The sequence below is a fragment of the Molossus molossus genome, unplaced genomic scaffold, assembly GCF_014108415.1.
Source record: "Molossus molossus isolate mMolMol1 unplaced genomic scaffold, mMolMol1.p scaffold_m16_p_2, whole genome shotgun sequence".
NCBI classification, from domain to species: domain Eukaryota; kingdom Metazoa; phylum Chordata; class Mammalia; order Chiroptera; family Molossidae; genus Molossus; species Molossus molossus.
Genome location: NW_023425355.1, coordinates 90,934,459 through 90,952,743, shown reverse-complemented (window position 1 = coordinate 90,952,743; position 18,285 = coordinate 90,934,459). Strand labels below are relative to the sequence as shown.

The 18,285-nt window shown below is 57.3% G+C and overlaps 2 protein-coding genes and 1 long non-coding RNA gene across 4 annotated transcripts in view; 1 reads left to right on the top strand and 2 right to left on the bottom strand.

Moving 5' to 3' along the window:
* Positions 1 to 6,310: 6,310 nt before the first annotated feature.
* EMD (emerin) lies at positions 6,311 to 8,756 on the bottom strand. Its single transcript, XM_036270880.1, has 6 exons — positions 8,557 to 8,756; positions 8,247 to 8,354; positions 8,010 to 8,087; positions 7,658 to 7,791; positions 7,145 to 7,191; positions 6,311 to 7,062 (listed from the first exon to the last, which is right to left on the bottom strand). Exons 1-6 carry the CDS (start codon positions 8,636 to 8,638, stop codon positions 6,741 to 6,743), a joined length of 771 nt encoding a protein of 256 aa, XP_036126773.1. The 5' UTR covers positions 8,639 to 8,756; the 3' UTR covers positions 6,311 to 6,740.
* An 81-nt stretch (positions 8,757 to 8,837) lies between these two features.
* On the bottom strand, positions 8,838 to 17,961 carry LOC118636594. The gene is made up of 3 exons (XR_004960668.1): positions 17,667 to 17,961; positions 17,450 to 17,502; positions 8,838 to 8,906 (listed from the first exon to the last, which is right to left on the bottom strand). It is a non-coding gene; the product is annotated as an uncharacterized LOC118636594 (long non-coding RNA).
* FLNA (filamin A) overlaps positions 16,697 to 18,285 on the top strand; it is a 22,614-nt gene continuing 21,025 nt past the window's right edge. For both annotated transcript variants that reach the window (XM_036271725.1, XM_036271726.1), the window contains exon 1: positions 16,697 to 17,069. In XM_036271725.1, coding sequence (XP_036127618.1) covers positions 16,697 to 17,069 — 373 coding nt within the window. The remainder of the gene's footprint in view (positions 17,070 to 18,285) is intronic.

Genomic DNA, 18,285 nt, shown 5'->3' with positions numbered 1-18,285 from the left:
ATCCGAGACTGCTGTGTGTTTCTTGAACCCAAGGACGGCGAGTTTCACAGGAGCCGGGCTCTCTGTCTCCCAGGAGCAGAAGCGGAGACCAAGGTGATGCTTGCTGGCCTTGCCTCAGGGATCCTGGCCGTGACTCCTGGAGACGATCAGCCAGGGTGTTGCGACACAGGGTCCCGGGGCTCCCCTGGAGATGCTCAGGCCCAGTGCAGCCCCTCACTCCTGGGCCACCTCATCACTGATCTCATCGTTCTCCAGCCTATGCCCGAGCTGAGCCACCTTCCCATCCCTCAGCCCTGGGAACAGTGAGGAGGGCCCACCTGCCCTGTAGTCTTCCCTTGGGGGCTGCCTGCCCACCAAGGCTGTGGAGGGCTGGACAGGCACTGGGTCCTCCCTCACCCAGCTGCAGGGCAGGCACCCTTTCCTGGGGGAGCTCCTCCTAGTGGCCTGCTCTGAGGATGGGCAGAGTCACAGCACCAGCCACACCCTGTCCCCATCTACGTTCTGTGGCCTTCACCCTCTCTGCCCGAGGACCTGGGTCCTTACCAGGGAGCATGGGATGTCTGTGCCCAGCCAGTCTTCAGTAGTTGTGCTGACCCAAGGGCAGCCTCTACCCCCACCCCCCCCCCGCCACACTGCTCAGTGATTTCCTCAGCCCTGTCCCCTGGCTGCAGCCTCGTTGGGCTCATGGACACCTGCCCTGACACCCCTGGTGGGTCACGGAGGTGGCCGAAACCAGCCTGACCTCCAAGCAGCACAGTGTCCTCCTACCAGGAATGCCCTCCCTGGAGATGCCTTGGGCCTGAGGAGGAGTCTAGCGTACATGACTGTCCCTGCCTTCTGGGGACCTGTCTGCAGCTGGGATGGGCTTGGGGCCCTGCAATGGGATGAGACTACTCTGAGCCTTAGATCGCTAGGTGCACACGAAGGTCCCGAGGCTGGCACCCAGCACCCGCATGCTCGCTGACCCTGATTTGATGGCTGCCCCTCCTCAGCCGCTGGTTCCATCCAGGTTCCCAGGGGACTGTCCTGGAGCACCATGGCCCCATGCCCTGCAGTGGGGTGAGGCTGCCCATGCTGGGGGGCCCTTTGGGAGCCCCTGGGATCCCCAGACTAATGTTCCCCTTGTTGACATGCTGGGACTCCCTCACTGCTGGGAGAGGTTGTGGTGCCAGCCCTACCCTGAGGGCCTGGTGCTCCTTGCTCCACCTGGGTCCCTCCCAGCCTCCTGTGGAGATAGGCAGCAGGGAGGGTCAGGTGCAGAAGTGTGGCTGGGGCAGGGGTGGAGGCTGACTGTGGGGTAGGGGTCAGCTCAGTCCTTGCTCTGCCTTGCCCTGCCCTGCCCTGCCTTGACTCAGGGCAGACAGGACCTGCGGGGAGTGGGGTCATGTGCTCCCAATAGGTTGACCAGCCATCTTCTCCCCTGATGGGTGAGCCTGGGAAGGCCTGTGGCAAGGACCTCTCCTCTTCTGGCACCTAGTGGTGAGCAGGTCTCAGGCGTGGGGCCTGGTGGGCCTGGTAAACCTGGGTCACCACCCCGTTGGATCTGGGCGGTGTCCAGGCTTCAACACCCAGTGTGTCACCCTGACTAATGGCTTGGGCCTTGCACCTCCCTGTGTCCTCCTAGCACCCAGGATGTCCTCTGGGATTTGCTCAGTGGACCGGCTGGGCCCCATGCCATTTGTCCCCAGCAGCATGGGATCCTGGTGGGTGTTCTTTTTCCTGGTGCCAGCTGCTGGTCCTCCACTGGAGCTCCTCACGGGGACAGTGCCCCATTCTCACTCCCTTGTTCCCCGTGCCTCGGCGGGTCTCAGGCTCGGGCCTGATCTGTCCTGTGACCTCTGTCCAGGGTGGTCTGCAGTGGTCTGTTTCCCCCCATTTGGGCATTTTCTGTCATTGCTACTCCACATGTATCACAGCTGCCTGGGTGTAATGTGGCCTCTGGGAGGGGTCAGGGACTCCTGTTTAGCTGGGCTCAGCTCTGGGGCTGTCTCCGTGGGGGTCCCACCAGGCAGGCAGTTGGGAGAGTATGGGGGCAGGACTGTCTCCTCTTGGAGGGGCCAGCCCAGGGAGGAGGCAGGAGGCTCTGGGTGTTTCAGGGAAGGGAGGTGTGTCCTGTGTGTGCAGAGTCCTGGGTGTCCAGTGGGCACAGGGAGAAGGGTGCCCCGGGAGGTTCTCTATTCTCCCACTGGTGCTGGACCTCTCTGGACCTGGTCCTGCCTCGTCCTGTCCCCTCTCCAGCTGGACAGCTCATAGAAGACTCCAGAGTGCATCTGCCTCCCTCCATCCCCAGCCTTGATGACAGTGAGAGAGAGAACTGGTAGCCTGGGGACAGGGCCTGACTTTTTCAGTCGTGTCCACTTTTCCCTGGGGCCAAAGTAATTCCTGAGACTGGCCACCCAGATCCTAGGGCGGAAGTCTAGCCCCAGGAGCAGTAACAGTGAAAATATACTGTCAATTTCCAGTCCTTTAAGGCCTTCAGAGCTGCTGGTGGTACATCCCCATGGAGCCATAGGATGTGCATGCCTTGGGCTGTCCATCCCTTGGGCTGTCTTCTTTTTTTTTTTTATTCCTCACCCGAGTATATTTTTCTATTTATCTTTAGACAGAGTGAGAGAGGGAGAGAAAGAGAGAGAGAGAAACATCAATGTGAGAGGGACACATCAACTGGTTGCCTCCCGCATGACTCTGACCAGGGCCAGGGCCAAACTGTAACTGAGGTGCATGCCCTTGACCAGAATTGAACCCGTGACTCATTGGTCTATGGGCCAAACCAGGCAGAGCTGAAAGAAGGTCACTTAGAAATAAAGTGATAAAAACCATGTCTTCCATCTCGGGGCCACTCACCCCTCTCCCTTGGCTCTGGGGAAGCCCTGCCCTGAGCAGCCCTCTGGCCAGGCCCTGTGGGGAGACACTGAGACCCCTGCCACAGTCACGTGAGTGATCTAGGAAGCACAGCCTCACCCCCAACAGGTAGACCAGAGGGCTGCAGCCCAGCTGATGCCTTGACTACAGCCTGTGACAGACCCTGAGCCAGAATTCCCCAGCCAAGCCCTCTAGCATCCAGTCCATGGGACACTTGGGAGATCACAAGTGTTAGTTGCAGCAGGGCGTATGTTTCGGGCGATCGTTATACAGCAACAGGAAACTAATACATAATTTTATTTTATATTTTCCATTGGAAAAAAAATTTTTTTTAAGGAGAAACACTGATGTGACACAGAAACATCGATCAGCTGCCTCCTGCACGCCCCCTACAGGCTGCCTGCTTGGTGCTGGAACCCCAATGGCTGAGTAGGCTTGTTCTCCAGCTCAACAGCTGGCTGTTGTGCAGCATGGGGGTTAAGGCAAGGGCACCTCTGGGCCTGACCAGTGCTGTCTGCTGCTTCCCCTGAAACTGTCAGAGGACCAAGTTCATGGGGGTGGTCAGGAGTGGTGCTTCTGGCCTCCACCCTTTGCCCCATCAGCAGGGTAGTCTTCTCTCTCCCTCCCTCCCCAACGGTGCAACTCAGCTCCTCCCATAGCCACCTACACTGCCCATAGTGCTCTGTCCAATGCCCCAATAGTCCCCAATTCAGGTGGTATAACCAATGGAAGTAGAGCTATGGTCTGCTGGGCCACAGGCAACTGCTGCCCCCTGCTGTGTCCGCAGCACTGCTGGAGCCCTTGGGAGGGAATGAGGGGAGTGGACAAGGGGCCTGAGTCCTGCAGTGTTGAGTACTGGAGCCATCAGTTGCTGTACAGGGGGCACCCCAGAGCCCTAAGGGGCTTTTGGGAGGGGAGTCCCCTTGGAGTTTGAAGGAAGTATTCCCAGAGCCCTGGAAAATACTAGGTGAAGACCTTCAAGCCTGGGACTCCCTTGGAGGCCCGGAGCCCTCAAAAGCCTTTGGGTTGGGGTGCCCAGAGTACTAGGGAACACTCAAGTGCCCTTATGGAGCTCCAGAGCTCTAGGGGGTTGCGTGTATAGAGCCCTTAGGACCATCGGAGGGGTGCAAGAGCACTCAGGCTCCCATGAAGCCCCAGGGAATGAGACCAAGCCTGAGGGGAGAGTCCTGGGATGGGAATCCGGACTCCTCAAGAGGGGGATGTCCTCAGAGCCCTGGGGCAGGAGACTTGAAGCCCCTTGGGTAGGAACTCTCAGCAGTCATCTGGCCCATGGTGATGAATGGATGTGGTTGCCCTTGGGGAATAAATGAAAAGGGAGATACTATGTCACGTGGATGTTGCCTCTTTCTCATGCCAGACACCTAAGGTAGAGAAACATACCTATCTAGCTTCCACCGCTTTCCTGAAACAGATGGAGACCAGAGACTTAGAGCCATTCTACTTGGAAGCCATGCCATCTTTCTTCCCTTCCTTGGGATGCCCCAAGCCCAGCTCCCCTTCTTCTCATGCTGTCCTTTTTCTCCACTCCAGCCACTCCAGAGCTATGGCATATCAATCTTGCCGCTTCCCCAGGCCCCTCATGGGGTTTGCTAGGGTCCACCTACCTCTCAATTGCAACAGCAGGCCCAGGTAATGCTTGTGAGGGGTTCCCCCTAACCTACTTGATTTGGGATCAGTTGCTGAAACAAGCTGTGTCACTGTGTCCCTCTGGGGTCCTGGTACACTAGCAACCTATTTGTTCTGCCCCTCCCCCTCATACAGGTTCACTGATCTGACCATCAGGCCTTATTGTCAGTGATGAAGCAGTATTCCCTGCCCCTGCCTACACCCCTCCCCCTGGAGCATCCAGGTCTGAGCCCTTGCACTGGGATGGTGAGGGGCAGCCTGGAGGTCTGGGGAGTCCATGCCACAGGTGGCTGTGCACTTGGGGATGAGCCAGGTGGGAGTGACTGGCAGCAAACAAGTGAGGCTGCAGCTGTGGGAGTGGTAAGAAAAATAGGCCTGACTGGTTTGGCTCAGTGGTTAGAGCGTCAGCCTGCGGTCTGGAGAGACCCGGGTTCGGTTTCCGCTAGGGGTACATACCTCGGTTGCAGTTTGTCCCCAGCTCTGGTTGGGTCGTGTGGGTGGTGACCACTCGATGCGTCCCTTTCACGTCTATGTTTCTCTCTCTCCCTCCCTCCCACTCTAGCTGAACGAAATATCGAAAAATGTCCTCGGGTGAAGATAAAAAAAAAATAATAGAAGTCATTTTTTTCATTCTTTTGTAAAAGCATGTGTTAGATTTAAGAAAACACACACAAAATGTGGGGAGAGACTAAGATACAGCAAAGAGAAATGACTAGGATCTGGGGGTAAGTGGGTCCCAGTCCCAGCCCTGACCTGAGCATGGGTGCACATGCTGGTGCTGCACAGCCACTGTGCCAGGTCAGAGGCTGGGGGCTGCTGAGTCCTACCATCTGCAGCAAGGAGCCAGTCAGAAGTGAGACAGTGATGCCAGGGCCCCGCCTGTTCTGGAAGCCCTGGCCTCACCTCTGCTTCCCACCTGCCCGCATGGGGCAGATGCCAGCCCCTATATGCTTTCCCAAACTTTGCTGGCAGCATACCACTAGGATGTACAGCCTCACACGGCATTCTACCCTGGGTTTCCTTAGTACCCACTTTAAAAAATATGTGTAACACTTGAAAATTATGAAATATCCATGACATAAAACTTGGAGATAAACAAGAATAGTCAGGCCCTGGCCAGTTTGCCTCAGTAGTTAGAGCATCAGCCCACAGACCAAAGGGCCATGGGTTCGATTCCTGGTCAAGAGCACATGCCTGAGTTGCAGGTTTGATCCCTGAGCCCCACCAGGGCCATGTAGGAGGCAACCAATCAATGTGTCTCTCTCACATCGATATTTCTGCCCCCCCCCCTACTCTACCTAAAAAAAATTTATAGAAAAATATCCGTGGGTAAGAATTAACAACAGCAACAAAAAGAAATATAGTCAGTTGAAGAATCAGATTACTCAGAGATGATGGAGCATTTCAGGGTACTGAGAGCCTTCCCCTTGTCATTAAACAACCAGCTTTCCAGAAGAAAAGGCCCACCGAGTACATGCTGCCCTTCGACACCGAGGTTGACATCAGCTCTTCCTGGTTAAAACATCTGTAGCCAGCATTGTGCATGCAGCCTCACCCGCATTTCCAACTAGGCTTTCTATACCCTCTGGTGCCACAGTTATTTTCATAAGTAGTTATGAGAAGTCTGGCGGTGGATTCCGCAAGCAAAGCACAAACGTGTCTGTGGGTAGAATGTGATCCCTACCTCAAGTCCAAAGCAAAATGGGAGAACCAACAAAACCAGGTTGTGATCCTAGAGACCCAGGGTGGAGGCCCCACACAGAGGAGCCCAACCCCTCCCCCAGCAGGAAGAGCCCACACATTAAAAATAAACTGTCTTTTTATTGTGTGTCCACGAAAACAAAAGTCAGGGTGGCCTTTGGTTAATCCCCCCAACAAGGTGACAAGAACAGGAGGCATGCAATGACAACAACTATGTTCTCCTCTCCAGGAAAAGGGTCTTACCCTCCTGGGCCCTAAGGGTCAGAGGCAAGCAGGGTCAGGAGGAAGGCCCACCCAGGCCCACCATGCTCCAGAAGGCCTGGGTCTGCTGCCTCCATAGCAGGACAAGGCAGGACAAGGCAGGACAAGGCAGGGGGAGCAAGCACTGCCCCAGGCCATGCCCAGTGCCCTCAAGTTAGAACACACAAAAAAGCCCCCTCCCCCCTCCCCCAAAACACACTGCTAAGGCAGTTGGCCAGCACTTCCAAGAGCAGCTGGCCACCAAGCCAGCCAGACCCTCAAGTGTTTCCTTAGAAGGGGTTGCCATCCTCAGCCTGCATAGAGTAGTAAACCAAGAGCAGGAAGGCAGCAAAGACCAGAAAAAGGAGCAGCTGGCCCCAGAGTGGGACCTGGCGGTCCTGGCCCAAACCAGCCCCAGCAGCCTGCTTTTCTGGCCGGATGGCACGGCGGGCAAGCCATGAGGGTGGGGGAGATGAAGATGAGGACATAGAAGAGGTGGAGGAGGGTGTAGGATAATAGGACAGGCCCAGGGTGCTTCTGGAGACGTTGGAAACGGGGCGGTAGTGCGCGATGCTCTGGTAGGCACTGTCCCGGCCATACACGGGGCGTTCCCTGAGGCAAAGAGGGGAATAGATGGGCCAGGAGGGCCTGGGCCCAGAATCAGTCCTGGTCCCTGGCCCTCTCCACTACTCACCTATCCTTGCCCTCCTCTTCTGAAGAGAAAAAATTGTCATCACGAACCTAAAGAAGAGAATCAGGGCGAAGAGACTGACTGGCTGGGTCAGTGTGGTCCTGTCTTATCTCAGTCCAAATTTCCCTGGCTGGCCTATTCTGGCCACTGCTTAAAGGCCAGGGCCCTGCCCGGCTCCAGAACTCTTCTGAGTTCCTGGCCTTATGTTCATGCAGCTTTGCCAGTAACTGTCTGGGCTGCCCGCACCCTACTTTCTGTCTCAAGATTCTCAGAAAGAGCTCAAACCTAGGTCCTAAGCCAGGGTGCAGAGCATGTCCCATGTGCTCTAGTCAACCAGTTCTGACAGCCCCCTTCCCCCAAAGAAAGGCCCTGACCAGGCAGGTGTCTGCTGATCCCATTTCTCCCTAGAGGCTTGAAAGCCACCATTTGCACCCAGGTGCCCTCTTGATTTATCCAAACCCAGCTATGATCCCCTGAGGTTGTACCCAAGTACAGGGTGCCCAACAACTAACTCACCTGGTGGTGAAAGGTGTCAGCATCTGAGAGTGAAGCGGAGGGCTGGCGGAAGCCCTTGGATGTGCCCCCAAAATCAGGCTCCCCGTAAGTCCTGGTGCTCAAGTAACTCTCCTCATAATAGTCATCATTATAGCCTTGGGGGGGGGGGAGACAGTGGTAGTAGAGGGGGCAACGGTATCCCCCACCTGGCCCAATGGCCCTCATCTGAATCCCATTTGGGACCTGTGACACAGTTTCTCCCCTCCGGCACTGGTGAGGGGCAGTGGGGACTGAGGTCTCAGGTTCTCCCTGACACTGGGGTACCTGAGGGAATGGAATGAAGATGTCAGGGCCCACCCCACCGCTGCCTTACCCTTGCTCTGGTAAAGTAAGGCATCCTCTTTCTTGGGCAGGTCGTACATATCCGAGTCCACCGATGCTGAATTTGAGTCTAAATGGTGGGGGAGCAGGACCATTTGCCCCCAAACTCTTTTCCCCATGCCCCTCCTGTCCAGCGTCCCTGCCACACCCGCACAACCCAACCCTCCCTATTGCCCAAACCCCTTTCCCACAGGTGGCCAGGTGGGGCTCTGGGGTGGGGGGGCCTCACCGGAGAGCCGATAGGAGTATGAAAATGCGGACGAGTTCGGGGGCGAGAGCCTCCGCCTCTGGGTCTCATACTCGAAAATTTTCTTTTCGTAGAGCTTGCGAGTGGAGCCTGGCCAGACACGAGGTGCGGGGTGGTCAGGGAGGTGGGCCCGGAACCTGGGGAGGGAGTCCCAGGAAGGGGCGCGGAGTGCGGGCTAGGGCCCGGGAAAGGGGAGGGCGCCGCCCGCCCGCCCGCCCGCCGCCCGCCCGCCCGCCCGCCGCCCGCCCGCCGCCCGCCGCCCGCCGCCGCCGCCGCCGCCGCCGCCGCGTACCCACTACAGGCCCGTGCGGAATGTTGTACTGGCGCAGCACAGCGGCCAACTCAGCGTCCGACAGGACCGCGTAGTCATCCATGGCGGGTGGCGAGAACCTAGTAGCAGCCCGGGTCTGGCGACACAGGCCTAGCTACGGTTGCCTCGAAGCGCAGCGGTGGCAGCGCGAGTGCCTCGGGAGCGGCAGCACACGCGTCACGCTCGCGTCACGCTCGCGTCACAGTCGCGGGCTGCGCGCGCCGCGCAGGGCGGAGCCAGTCCGCTAGGATGCAACTGCACAGACCAGCACTGCCTTGGGAGTGGGCGGGGCGGAGCTGGTGAGCCCAGACATCACAAATGGGCGGGATTGGCTAGAGGCGAAAGAGGGGCGGGGCGAGGGGGGGATGAGCGGAAGCCAAAGCAGCGCATACGGGTTGGACTGTGGGAGCAGGGGCTGAGCGCCCAGGGGAAAAGGCGGGGTCGACAAGCAAAGCGTCACACACTAGGGAGTTTAGGCTAGACGTGAGAGAGGGGCGGGGTCTGCGTGCGAGGGAAATTAGAGTAGACTCGCCAGTACACGGAGCGGGGTGGGACCAGCGAGCTCAGACGTCACCCGCTGGTGTGTTCAGGCGAGAAGTGAGGAGGAGTAGGGCCCCAGCGAGTGGAACCGGCAGAAACCGGCCTGGGGGCGGGGCGGGGCCAGCGCGCAAGGCAGTGCTTGCCCTCTCTGAGTCACGTGGACCCTGCCTGTTCCCCACAGTCCCCGCTGACCCCGGGCTCCAGAATCTGAGGTACCCCCGCTGCACCCCAGCAGGCCGCCCGGGCAGTTGCGGGAAGGCGCTCGATCCAGAGAGTGCGCGTCCCGGGCCAGGCGCTGCTGCAAGTGCTTTGAGCGGGCACCTGGGAAGCGGCCCCAGGTAGCTAGGCTGTCCCCCCAGGCCTTCCCCCAGACCCCCCTGTTCTGGCCGGCGGGCTTTCCGCTCTACATAGCTCTGGCCTGTGCACCTGCGCCCCGCGGTCCCCACCGCTTCCCTCCCTCCCTGCTCCACCCAGGAAGAAATGGGGCACTGGGCCAGGAGACTGCCAGCACTCTATGAGCAAGCAGCATTGGAAGGGTCTGGGCATGCCAGTGGGCACTGGCAAGAGGGTACCATGTGATGTGTGCACAGACAGCAAGTGTCTGTCTGCCTGGGGTTGCTGTCCACCTTGTGCACTAGGGTTTTCCTCTTGTCTGAATGGCCCCTGAGCCCAGTGTGACCCAGGAGGTGGCCAGGTAGGGAGCCGGGGGGGGGGGGGGCCCTTCCAGACCCAGAATGGCCTGCTGAAGGCTTCCAATAAGGCTTTACAGGCTCTGAGCACCAGGGTCTGGGTGGGTTTCAGTGCTGTGGCAATGCAGCACACCCCCTCCCTGTACAGGGGGCCCAGGTACTGTGGGGAGCAAACCACAGAAAGCACCAAGACTGGGCTGTCACTAGGTGTTGATAAGGCCTTTGTCAATAAAGAGCTGCCCAGTGGAGATTGGAAAACTGTCCCATGGAAATTTGAAACAGACAGCCAGTGGAGTGTTGGGCCAACTGAGGTGTCCTTCCCTGGGCAGGCCTAGAATTGGGTACATAGGGAGATGAGTTGCTGTCCCTGGTCTCATAGATGACAGCTGGTGATGGATGGAGAGCAGAAGAGAGGAGGACTCTGGTTCAGACTCAGGCTGGCTGGCCCAGCTGGTGAGGGTCACAGATCAGTTCTCCATGGAGGGGAGAAGAGGTCACACAGGGAGTAGTAAAGAGATGGGGCCCTGGATTAACCACACACAAAGACCCTCAGAAGAGTTACTGTTGACTTGGTTTTAAAGTAAAGGTGGGAACTGCTGTGTCTCTTGAAAGATGAGGAGGAGGTGTGTGGGTCCCCAGATATAGATATGTGTATGGCTTCAGAGCAGGGAGATATGGTGTTTGGGCTCTGGTCTGCTCAAAGATTGCCTCGTGGAATTTTGAGTTTTGGCAAGATCAGATTCCCCAGCACCTCTCCAAGCCTTCTTCTGTAATGTTGGCCCAAGTCCCAGAGGCCCAGTCTTCCCCCATGCCACCCCTCCCTGTATGCATCCAAGCTGTTTCCTTATGAGGTCAAGGAATTCTAGGTCTGCTTTCTCCCCAAGGAACACCCCCTCCCCCAGCACCTGCCTCAGCACTCTGCCTATTATGTCCCCCACTGTTGTCTCACTTTGAGGTTCCACCACAGATGGAACTAAGAGACTGAACTGTGATGGTCCCCTGTGCCCACCCTGTGGGCTCCTGAAGCCCAAGCACAGCCCCACCCACCCCAGACCACCAGAAACCAGGGACAGCCCTTGACCAACAGAGCTGAAAGGCCCTCTGCCTCACCCCTATCACATAAAGGAGAAATTGGTAGACCAGAGAGGGAGGAGGCCTGCCCAAGGGCCGCAAGTGCAGCGATTCATTCATGGACTGTTCCTCCAGCCGTTACCTAGCCCTTGTGCCAATGACTTGGACAGTATGGCCAAGCAGGGGTTCCAAGTCCTCAGAGGGGCTGTTGGAGGAAATCTGGGGCCTCCATGGGAGTCTTCCTGGGAAGGGTGGGCAGAATTAAAGGAGAAGAGTTTTTATGGAACTACAGCCATGGTGAAAGGGCTAGGAAGGAAGCCACTGAGTCCAAGTCAAGAGTAGGAAGACAGTTTCTCCTTTAAGAATGGGGAATGGCTTCTAAGCAGTATATTGTATAACTTGCAATCCCAGCCAGATCGAAAATTGTAAGGAAAAATAATATCGACATGAATACATTTCTTTGCATTGACGTCCAGAGACACGATTGTTCCCTGAACTATTAATGTTTTCCGTAAGATCAGAATTTTCTCAATACTTTAGCGCTGGACAAAACTTAAATTTTCAAGGGTGTTAGAGATCCTTAGGGTTTTACCAATATTTGAATGCTTTGAAACAGCTCAGATAGTAACAAAAGTCATAAGATGGTGATTATTGTGAAAATGTATGTGTGGAAGATAATGTAAAACAGTGAATGGTTAGCTAACCAAAAGCCTCTAAAAGAACACCTTGTGTTCCAACCCTAGAACATAGGTTCATCTAGGAGCTGTTGGCACAGCCAGTTGAAGAGTCAGCCTGCCTTGGCAGCAGGAGGAATGGAACTGATTCTAGTGGTTTTCCAAAACCTTCAACATGAGGAGAAAAGGTCTTTCATTTATGACATTAAAAAACAAACAAACCAGGAAATAGCTGGTGCTGTACAAATCTTTGTTTCCCCTAGACCTGAAAAAAGTAGAGACCAAGAACTGGATGTGTGGAGGAGGTTTATATGGAGGGGGAGGGAGGCAGAAGTGTAAAGAGAGGATTCAAATGAAAGTGGGGGTCAGGAAATCCAGCCACAAGACCACTGTCTCCTTCACACCCCCTCACCTATTGTACCCCTGGCAATGCCTGTGGTAGGTAAGCTTCCCTCCTTGAAGGACAGCCATGGCCATGAGCTCCAGCACAGCCACCTAATGGGCCTGAACTCAGGCCACTCATCTATCAAGTGATGATAATCCACTGCATTCTCCAGTGGTGGTTGTGGGGATCCCACCAGAGGGAGCAGTGAGAGATGGAAACCCCAGCACTGCTAGGAGACCCCACCATGGGTCTAGGTAGAAAGGTCATTGCTAGCAGAGCTACCAAAGGTAGCAGTGGATACAAGGGAGGGTTGGAGGGTGATCAGCACCTTCCCATTTGTGTTAAACTGTAGATCACCAAATTAATTTAGCAGGTGTGACCAAGTTTCTTCCTTCCTCTCCCTTTATCCCTTCCTCTCTTTTAATAAAGTAGAATAGTAAATACCAAAGTGTTTTGCGGGTACTAAGGGACGGTAGTTTTGTGAAATGTTTGTTTCAGGTATTTGTGTCAGTCTGTGTGTACGTCTACACATACTGGCTCAGGATATTAAAAGTGGTTCTTATTGTGAGCAAAATGTTAAAATGGCACTGCTTTATGTGGTCTTCCTCAGAAGTAACATTTAAGCTGAATCTGAAGCTACCAGGAAATGGGCACACAGAAGAGGAAGAGGGAGCCTGGCAGAGTTAGGGCGTGGCTGTACCCATCCAGCTCACAAACATGGCTCTTTGGCTGCATCTCACTGTACACTCCCAGGCTTGGGGACTGCACCTGATCGTGCTCCTAAGAATTCAGTACAGTTCTGCTGCAGTGGGCAGGCCTGGCACCCAGCAAGGGCCAAATCAGTGGCAGCTGGATTGCTTGCTCATCCTTGGGCTTGGGTCCCTGCCCCACTGGGGCCTTGAGGGTGGTAAGCATTCAGTGGACACCTGCATAGTCCTGTTGTTCCCCTCCACCCCAAAGGGCAGAATTCTTCTTGCCTGGCCAGTCCAGGCTTGGGGCAAAGGCAGGGGCCCGTGACTGTGGGTGGCTCCCTGGAGGAGGTGGCTTTTCGGGCTGTTTTGAGACCTGGCCCTGCAGAACCCGCGGGCTCTTTAGATGAACCCAGCCCCCCCTCCTCAATCAGCCTCGACGGGTAGTGAGCTCATCGAAGTGGGGGGGGGTACTTGAGCTCACGGCGCGCCCCCGCCAGCCCCCCTTCCCCACTCCTGGGCGATTTTACCAATTAAGGCTTTTTCGCCGGGCCGGGCCGGGCTGGGTGCAGGGCGGGCGCGGGGCGGGGGTGCGGCCAACAAGAAGGCAAGCGGCAGCGGCCCATTCGAGTAGAGGCGCGGGGCGCACAGCAGACGCCAACGGAGCCCCGAGGCGCCGGGCGCGGGCGCGAAGGCCAGCCGGGCGCCACCCTGCGGTTGCGGACTGCCCACAGGGACTGCAGGTGAGGCATCGCGGCGGGTCTCCGCGAAGGACCGTCACTGTGCCACTCGCGGACTCGGGGTGGGGGTGGAGAAGGAGAGCGGAGAAGCCCCGAAAACGCAGACGCCAGCATGCACCCAAGACCAAGCCCAGTGCAGCTGGGGTGTGTGGGCGCTGTGCTCCTGGGAGTGCGGTACCCAGAGACTACTTTCCCTAGTGTACCTGTGAAGCTGTGTCTGTACTCAGGGGTGTAGGAGCCCAAAGCCACTGGGGTTCCTGAGAGAGAGGGTGTCTGAGCGCCTGGCAGGATATGGGCTCATGTGGCTGCCCATGAGCTGGCCACTGCATAACTGGGTTTTAAAACAGCCCCAAGAGCAGGAAATAGTGTGGGCTGAAGGTGAGTGGCCACCTGGAAGGACACTTAGAAGCCAGTGTGCCCCCTAGGAGGTTCTTCGCTGGCCCCAATCCTCAGGGCACCCGCTGCCTTGGGCACAGGGAAGCTGGTCCAGGGCTGCTGCACTCCATGGGGGCTGGGGCAGGGCTTCAGCCAGGTACAAAAAGCAGGATTTCCTCAGACAGGCCAGGTTCCTCGGCTGGGCCCTGTCCCAGATTGGCTCTGAGCTGAATGTTCACTGCCAGCCAGGATGTGAGCAACAATGTACCCAGATTCCCAGGTCCAGGAAAAGTAGGTGAAGTCCAATGGCAGGCCCACCAGTACGTGCTCTAGGCTGCATGGTCAAGGTGGGAGCTCAGGAAACTAGTGCCCTCACCTGCAGCATCTGGACTTGCCTTGGCAAACCAGATCTCTTCTCACTGTGCCATTCCGATGCTTTCTTCACCAGCTGAAGCACCCCTGTGGGAGGGCCTGGCCTGGGGTCTCAGGGCTGGGGGTGGGGTGGGTGGGAGTGGGGCGTGTCTAACATCCAAGAATCTACTCCAAATAAGGGAAAATATGAAAGAGCTGGATTTAGGCTTCCAGACTGCCTGATCTGGGGGCTTTGTGATGAGACGCCATCTAGTGGTGATACTATGTACCCTAGGGACAAGAACCCTCTACACCCCATCCCTGTCTCCCCCAGATAGGGAAAGCCCAGGGCTGGAAACCAGGACACCTAGCTTCTGTCCACCTTTCTCTTGGAGTTGACTACTGGTCAGTTCCTCTGACTCAGTTCCCCTATTATCTGAAGATTAAGAAATGAACACAGATGATCCAGTTGGATGGCACTTAATGAAAAGAAAACCAATTGTTGATGTAATGCTGTCCTTGGGAACTTGCTTTCCAGTGAGGCAGGGGGAGAAGAAGGACAATTTAGCCTGTCTTGAATGGTGCCTGGCAGGGAGGGGTCCATCAGGGTTCCCCCTTCACAGCTCTCCCTCCCACCTCCAATCCAGTTCCCAAGACACAGGTATGGAGTTTTGTGCAGGTGTGGTTGAAAATGCTCAGGAGAGGGAAGAGTGCACAGGAGGTGGGCCTCAGATGGGAAAATGGCATTTGGAGTCCCTACCACACCACCATTGGTGGGAAAAACCAGTCAGGTGACAGATAACCCCAAAGTGAATGTGCTGGGGGGCAGGGAAGATGCCAGCTGGGACCATAGCCCCAACGTGGATAATACAGACAGTCATGCAAGTCAGCCATATTTGGACATGACATGCTGGCTGAACCAGGGCCTGGTGTCCCACTGGTCTTTAGCAGAAATTATAACTAGTCTGCAGCTCAATCTAAGAATCGAGCAGGAGGGACAGAGACTTAAAGAAGTGGACATCCTGGAGAGGCGAGGTACATGGGACTGGGAGGACTAAGCCCACTCTGGGGATGAAGCCATGGGTAGGCTGGCTTCTCTTGACTAAAGAGGATGGTAGTGAGTGTCTCCAACAGGCCTCTTGCTGGTGTCTGTCTCCCCACAGCAGCCTCTTCACTATCTCCAGAGTTATCTATTAGAAAATTAATTTTGAGCCTTGGCCAGCTTGGCTCAGTGGTTGAGCGTTGGCCTGCGGACCAGAGTCCCGGGTTCAGTTCCTGCTAGGGGCACGTACCACCAAAAAAAAAAAAAGAAGAAGAAAGAAAAAATTAATTTTGACCAATGGTTCACCATTGCCCTGGGACAAAGTCCAGGCTCCTCAGCCGGCCTTGGCAGCCTTCTGTGGTTTGTCCTCCTCAGTCCCCTGGGGCCCCCTGTTCTTGGAGGGGGGCCTTTGCACTGCCACAGCACTGAAGCCCACCCAGACCCAGGTGCTCAGAGCCTACAAAGCCTTATTGGAAGCCCTCAGCAGGCCACTCTGGGTCTGGAAGGGCCCCTCTGGACCCCTGCCTGGCTGCCTCCTGGGTCACACTGGGCTCAGAGGCCATTCAGACAGGAGAGGAAAACCCTAGTGCCCCAGGTGGACAGCTACCCCAGGTAGACACTTGCTGTTCGTGCACACATCACATGGTGCCCTCTGCCAATGCCCATTGGCATGCCTGGCCCCTTTCAAAACTGCTTGCTCCTGGAGTGCTGGCAGCCTCCTGGCCTAGTGCCCCATTTCCTCCTGGGTGGAGCAGGGAGGGAGGGAAGCGGTTGGGACATGCAGGCGCAGGTGCACAGGCCAGAGTTGTGCAGAGCGGAATGCCTGGCCTGGGGCTGAGGGTCTGGGGGGCAGTCTAGGGTCGGGCCTCTACCAGTGGCCACTTCTTTGGTGGGGTGCAAGTGTTCAAAGTGCTCACAGCAGCGGCTGGCCTGAGACCTGTGCTCTTCAAAAGCTCACCCTTAGGATCGGGCCCCTTCCCGCTTCTACCGGGGCACCGGACAGGGTGTGGCTGGGGAACCCCAGACGCTGGAGCCCTGGTGGGTGGGGTCAGAGTTGGGCTGCGGGGATGGGGCGGAGCCCACGTGACTCAGGGAGGGCAAGCCATCGCTACCCCCCGCAGGGGCATGGGGAAGGAAAGTCCCTTGTATGGCGTATTCGCTGGAGACCAAATGGTCCAGGGCCAGATTCTGCTCAGCCTTGCCTCGCTGCAGCGTTTTCTGTAGCGCTGGCTTGAGGCTGTGGGACTTCAGTACATCCTTGCCCCATTTGGGGTCCAACAAAACCTCCTCGGAGCATGGAGGGGTCGGCTTCAAGCGGCCCGGGCAGGGGGCATTGGAGGGGGCATTCCAAAGGGCGAGGCGGGGCGGGCTGGCCCCAAACCCCACCCAAGGCCACGCCCCGTCGCGACCACGCCCCCAGCCCGCATTTAAAGGGCTCGCTCTCTCCACAGCGCAACCTCCGCTGTCTGCATCGCCCCTTGCACACCGGAGTGCCTGCGACTTTAATTAAAGGGCCGTCCCCTCGCCTAGGCTGCAGCACCGCCCCTCGGCTCCTCGCGCCTCAAAATGAGTAGCTCCCACTCCCGAGCGGGCCAGAGCGCGGCGGGCGCGGCTCCGGGTGGCGGTACCGACACGCGAGACGCCGAGATGCCGGCCACTGAGAAGGACCTGGCGGAGGATGCACCGTGGAAGAAGATCCAGCAGAACACGTTCACGCGCTGGTGCAACGAGCACCTCAAATGCGTGAGCAAGCGCATCGCCAACCTCCAGACGGACCTGAGTGACGGGCTGCGGCTTATCGCACTGCTGGAGGTGCTCAGCCAGAAAAAGATGCACCGCAAGCACAACCAGAGGCCCACCTTCCGCCAGATGCAGCTCGAGAACGTGTCAGTAGCGCTCGAATTCCTGGACCGCGAGAGCATCAAGCTCGTGTCCATCGGTGAGGGCGCGTGCTGCCCCTTGGCGCCGGGAGGGTGGGGGTGGGGGCTCCGCGTGTCCTCCCATCTCCCCAGGGTAGACCCCTCCCAGCCACACTCCCTAAGTTGTGGTCTTTCTCGGGCCCCCCGGCTGCCCAGCTCTGCGTGGGCCTCGAGAACAAAGGCGCGCTGGCAGGCTGGCTGGACTGCTGTGCGGACCGCTACGCGCCCCCGCCCGCCGCGCCCCGGCTGGCCCGCGCCCAGACTGAGCTCACATCCTCCGAAGGCCGTTCGCCCGCCCCTTCGTTTGCTGTGGGAGAGGGCCTGGAGGGTGGGCACTGGCCAGGCTCTGGCCCTGCGCCAGTGCCCCATCCCTGTGCTGGGGGAGGCCCGGTTTCTTTACCTCCTACAGCAGTTTGGAGAGGGCCTTCTGGCTTTCAGGCGCCCCTGTGGTTCCTAAACAAGGGAGTTGGAGCTTGTGGGTTCCATTGTTTAGGGCTCTCGGCTTTCTCTGGCCCTAGAAGTTGCCCCCTCCCACTGGAGATGGCTCTAACCCCCAGTTTAGATCTCCCCTAGGGAACTGAGGAGGCCAGAGAAGACCATGGCTAGCAAAACAGTACCTGAGATGAGTCTGGGCGTCAGCCAGTGAAGGGAGCTGGTTTGTAGACGACTGAGACACGGAGTTACTGTTGATCTTGGGCCAAATTTTTGTTTCCATGTAGGACTTAGCTTTTCTGAAGCCTCTAGAATGCAGGAGTTGATTGGGAGGTACTCCAGCGTGTGCTGGGCTCACCGCCAGCCCAGTGTCCGTGTCATTGGGCTGGTGATGCTGGCATTGACCGGGCCTACTGCAGCATCCCTGGCTCTTAAGATGGAACCCACTCAGGGACAGGCACCAGAATTGGTGACTTGGGGGCAATGTACAACAGAGAGAGAAGAAGGGACATGACTTTTTTTCAGAATTGAAAGGGGCCTTACAGGTGGCCCCCTGGCCCTGGCATGCTCCATGCTGAGCCTGAGAAAGTGAGAGACCAAGATTCAGGTGCTTCCAACCACTTAGAGGGCAGGTCTCAAGGGCCTCACCTCTTTCTTTGGAATGCCTTTGGAGGCTGAGGCCCACCCCCCAGCCCCAGCCTCTGTCTAGCCAAGCTGAGTCATCTCTGAGCCTTGGGTGGGGGGGCAACCGGATGTGGGGAGGCGGGCCACACCCCAGCTGTCTGGGGGGGGGGTCTCCTCCTC

Excerpts from the sequence above, each read along its gene's own strand:
- EMD (XM_036270880.1), bottom strand. The coding sequence starts at position 8,638 with ATGGATGACTACGCGGTCCTGTCGGACGCTGAGTTGGCCGCTGTGCTG. Across the intron at positions 8,355-8,556 it reads TCCGCACGGGCCTGTAGTGG|GCTCCACTCGCAAGCTCTAC; the intron begins GTACGCGGCGGC and ends GTGTCTGGCCAG. Across the intron at positions 7,063-7,144 it reads GAAGAGGAGGGCAAGGATAG|GGAACGCCCCGTGTATGGCC; the intron begins GTGAGTAGTGGA and ends TCTTTGCCTCAG.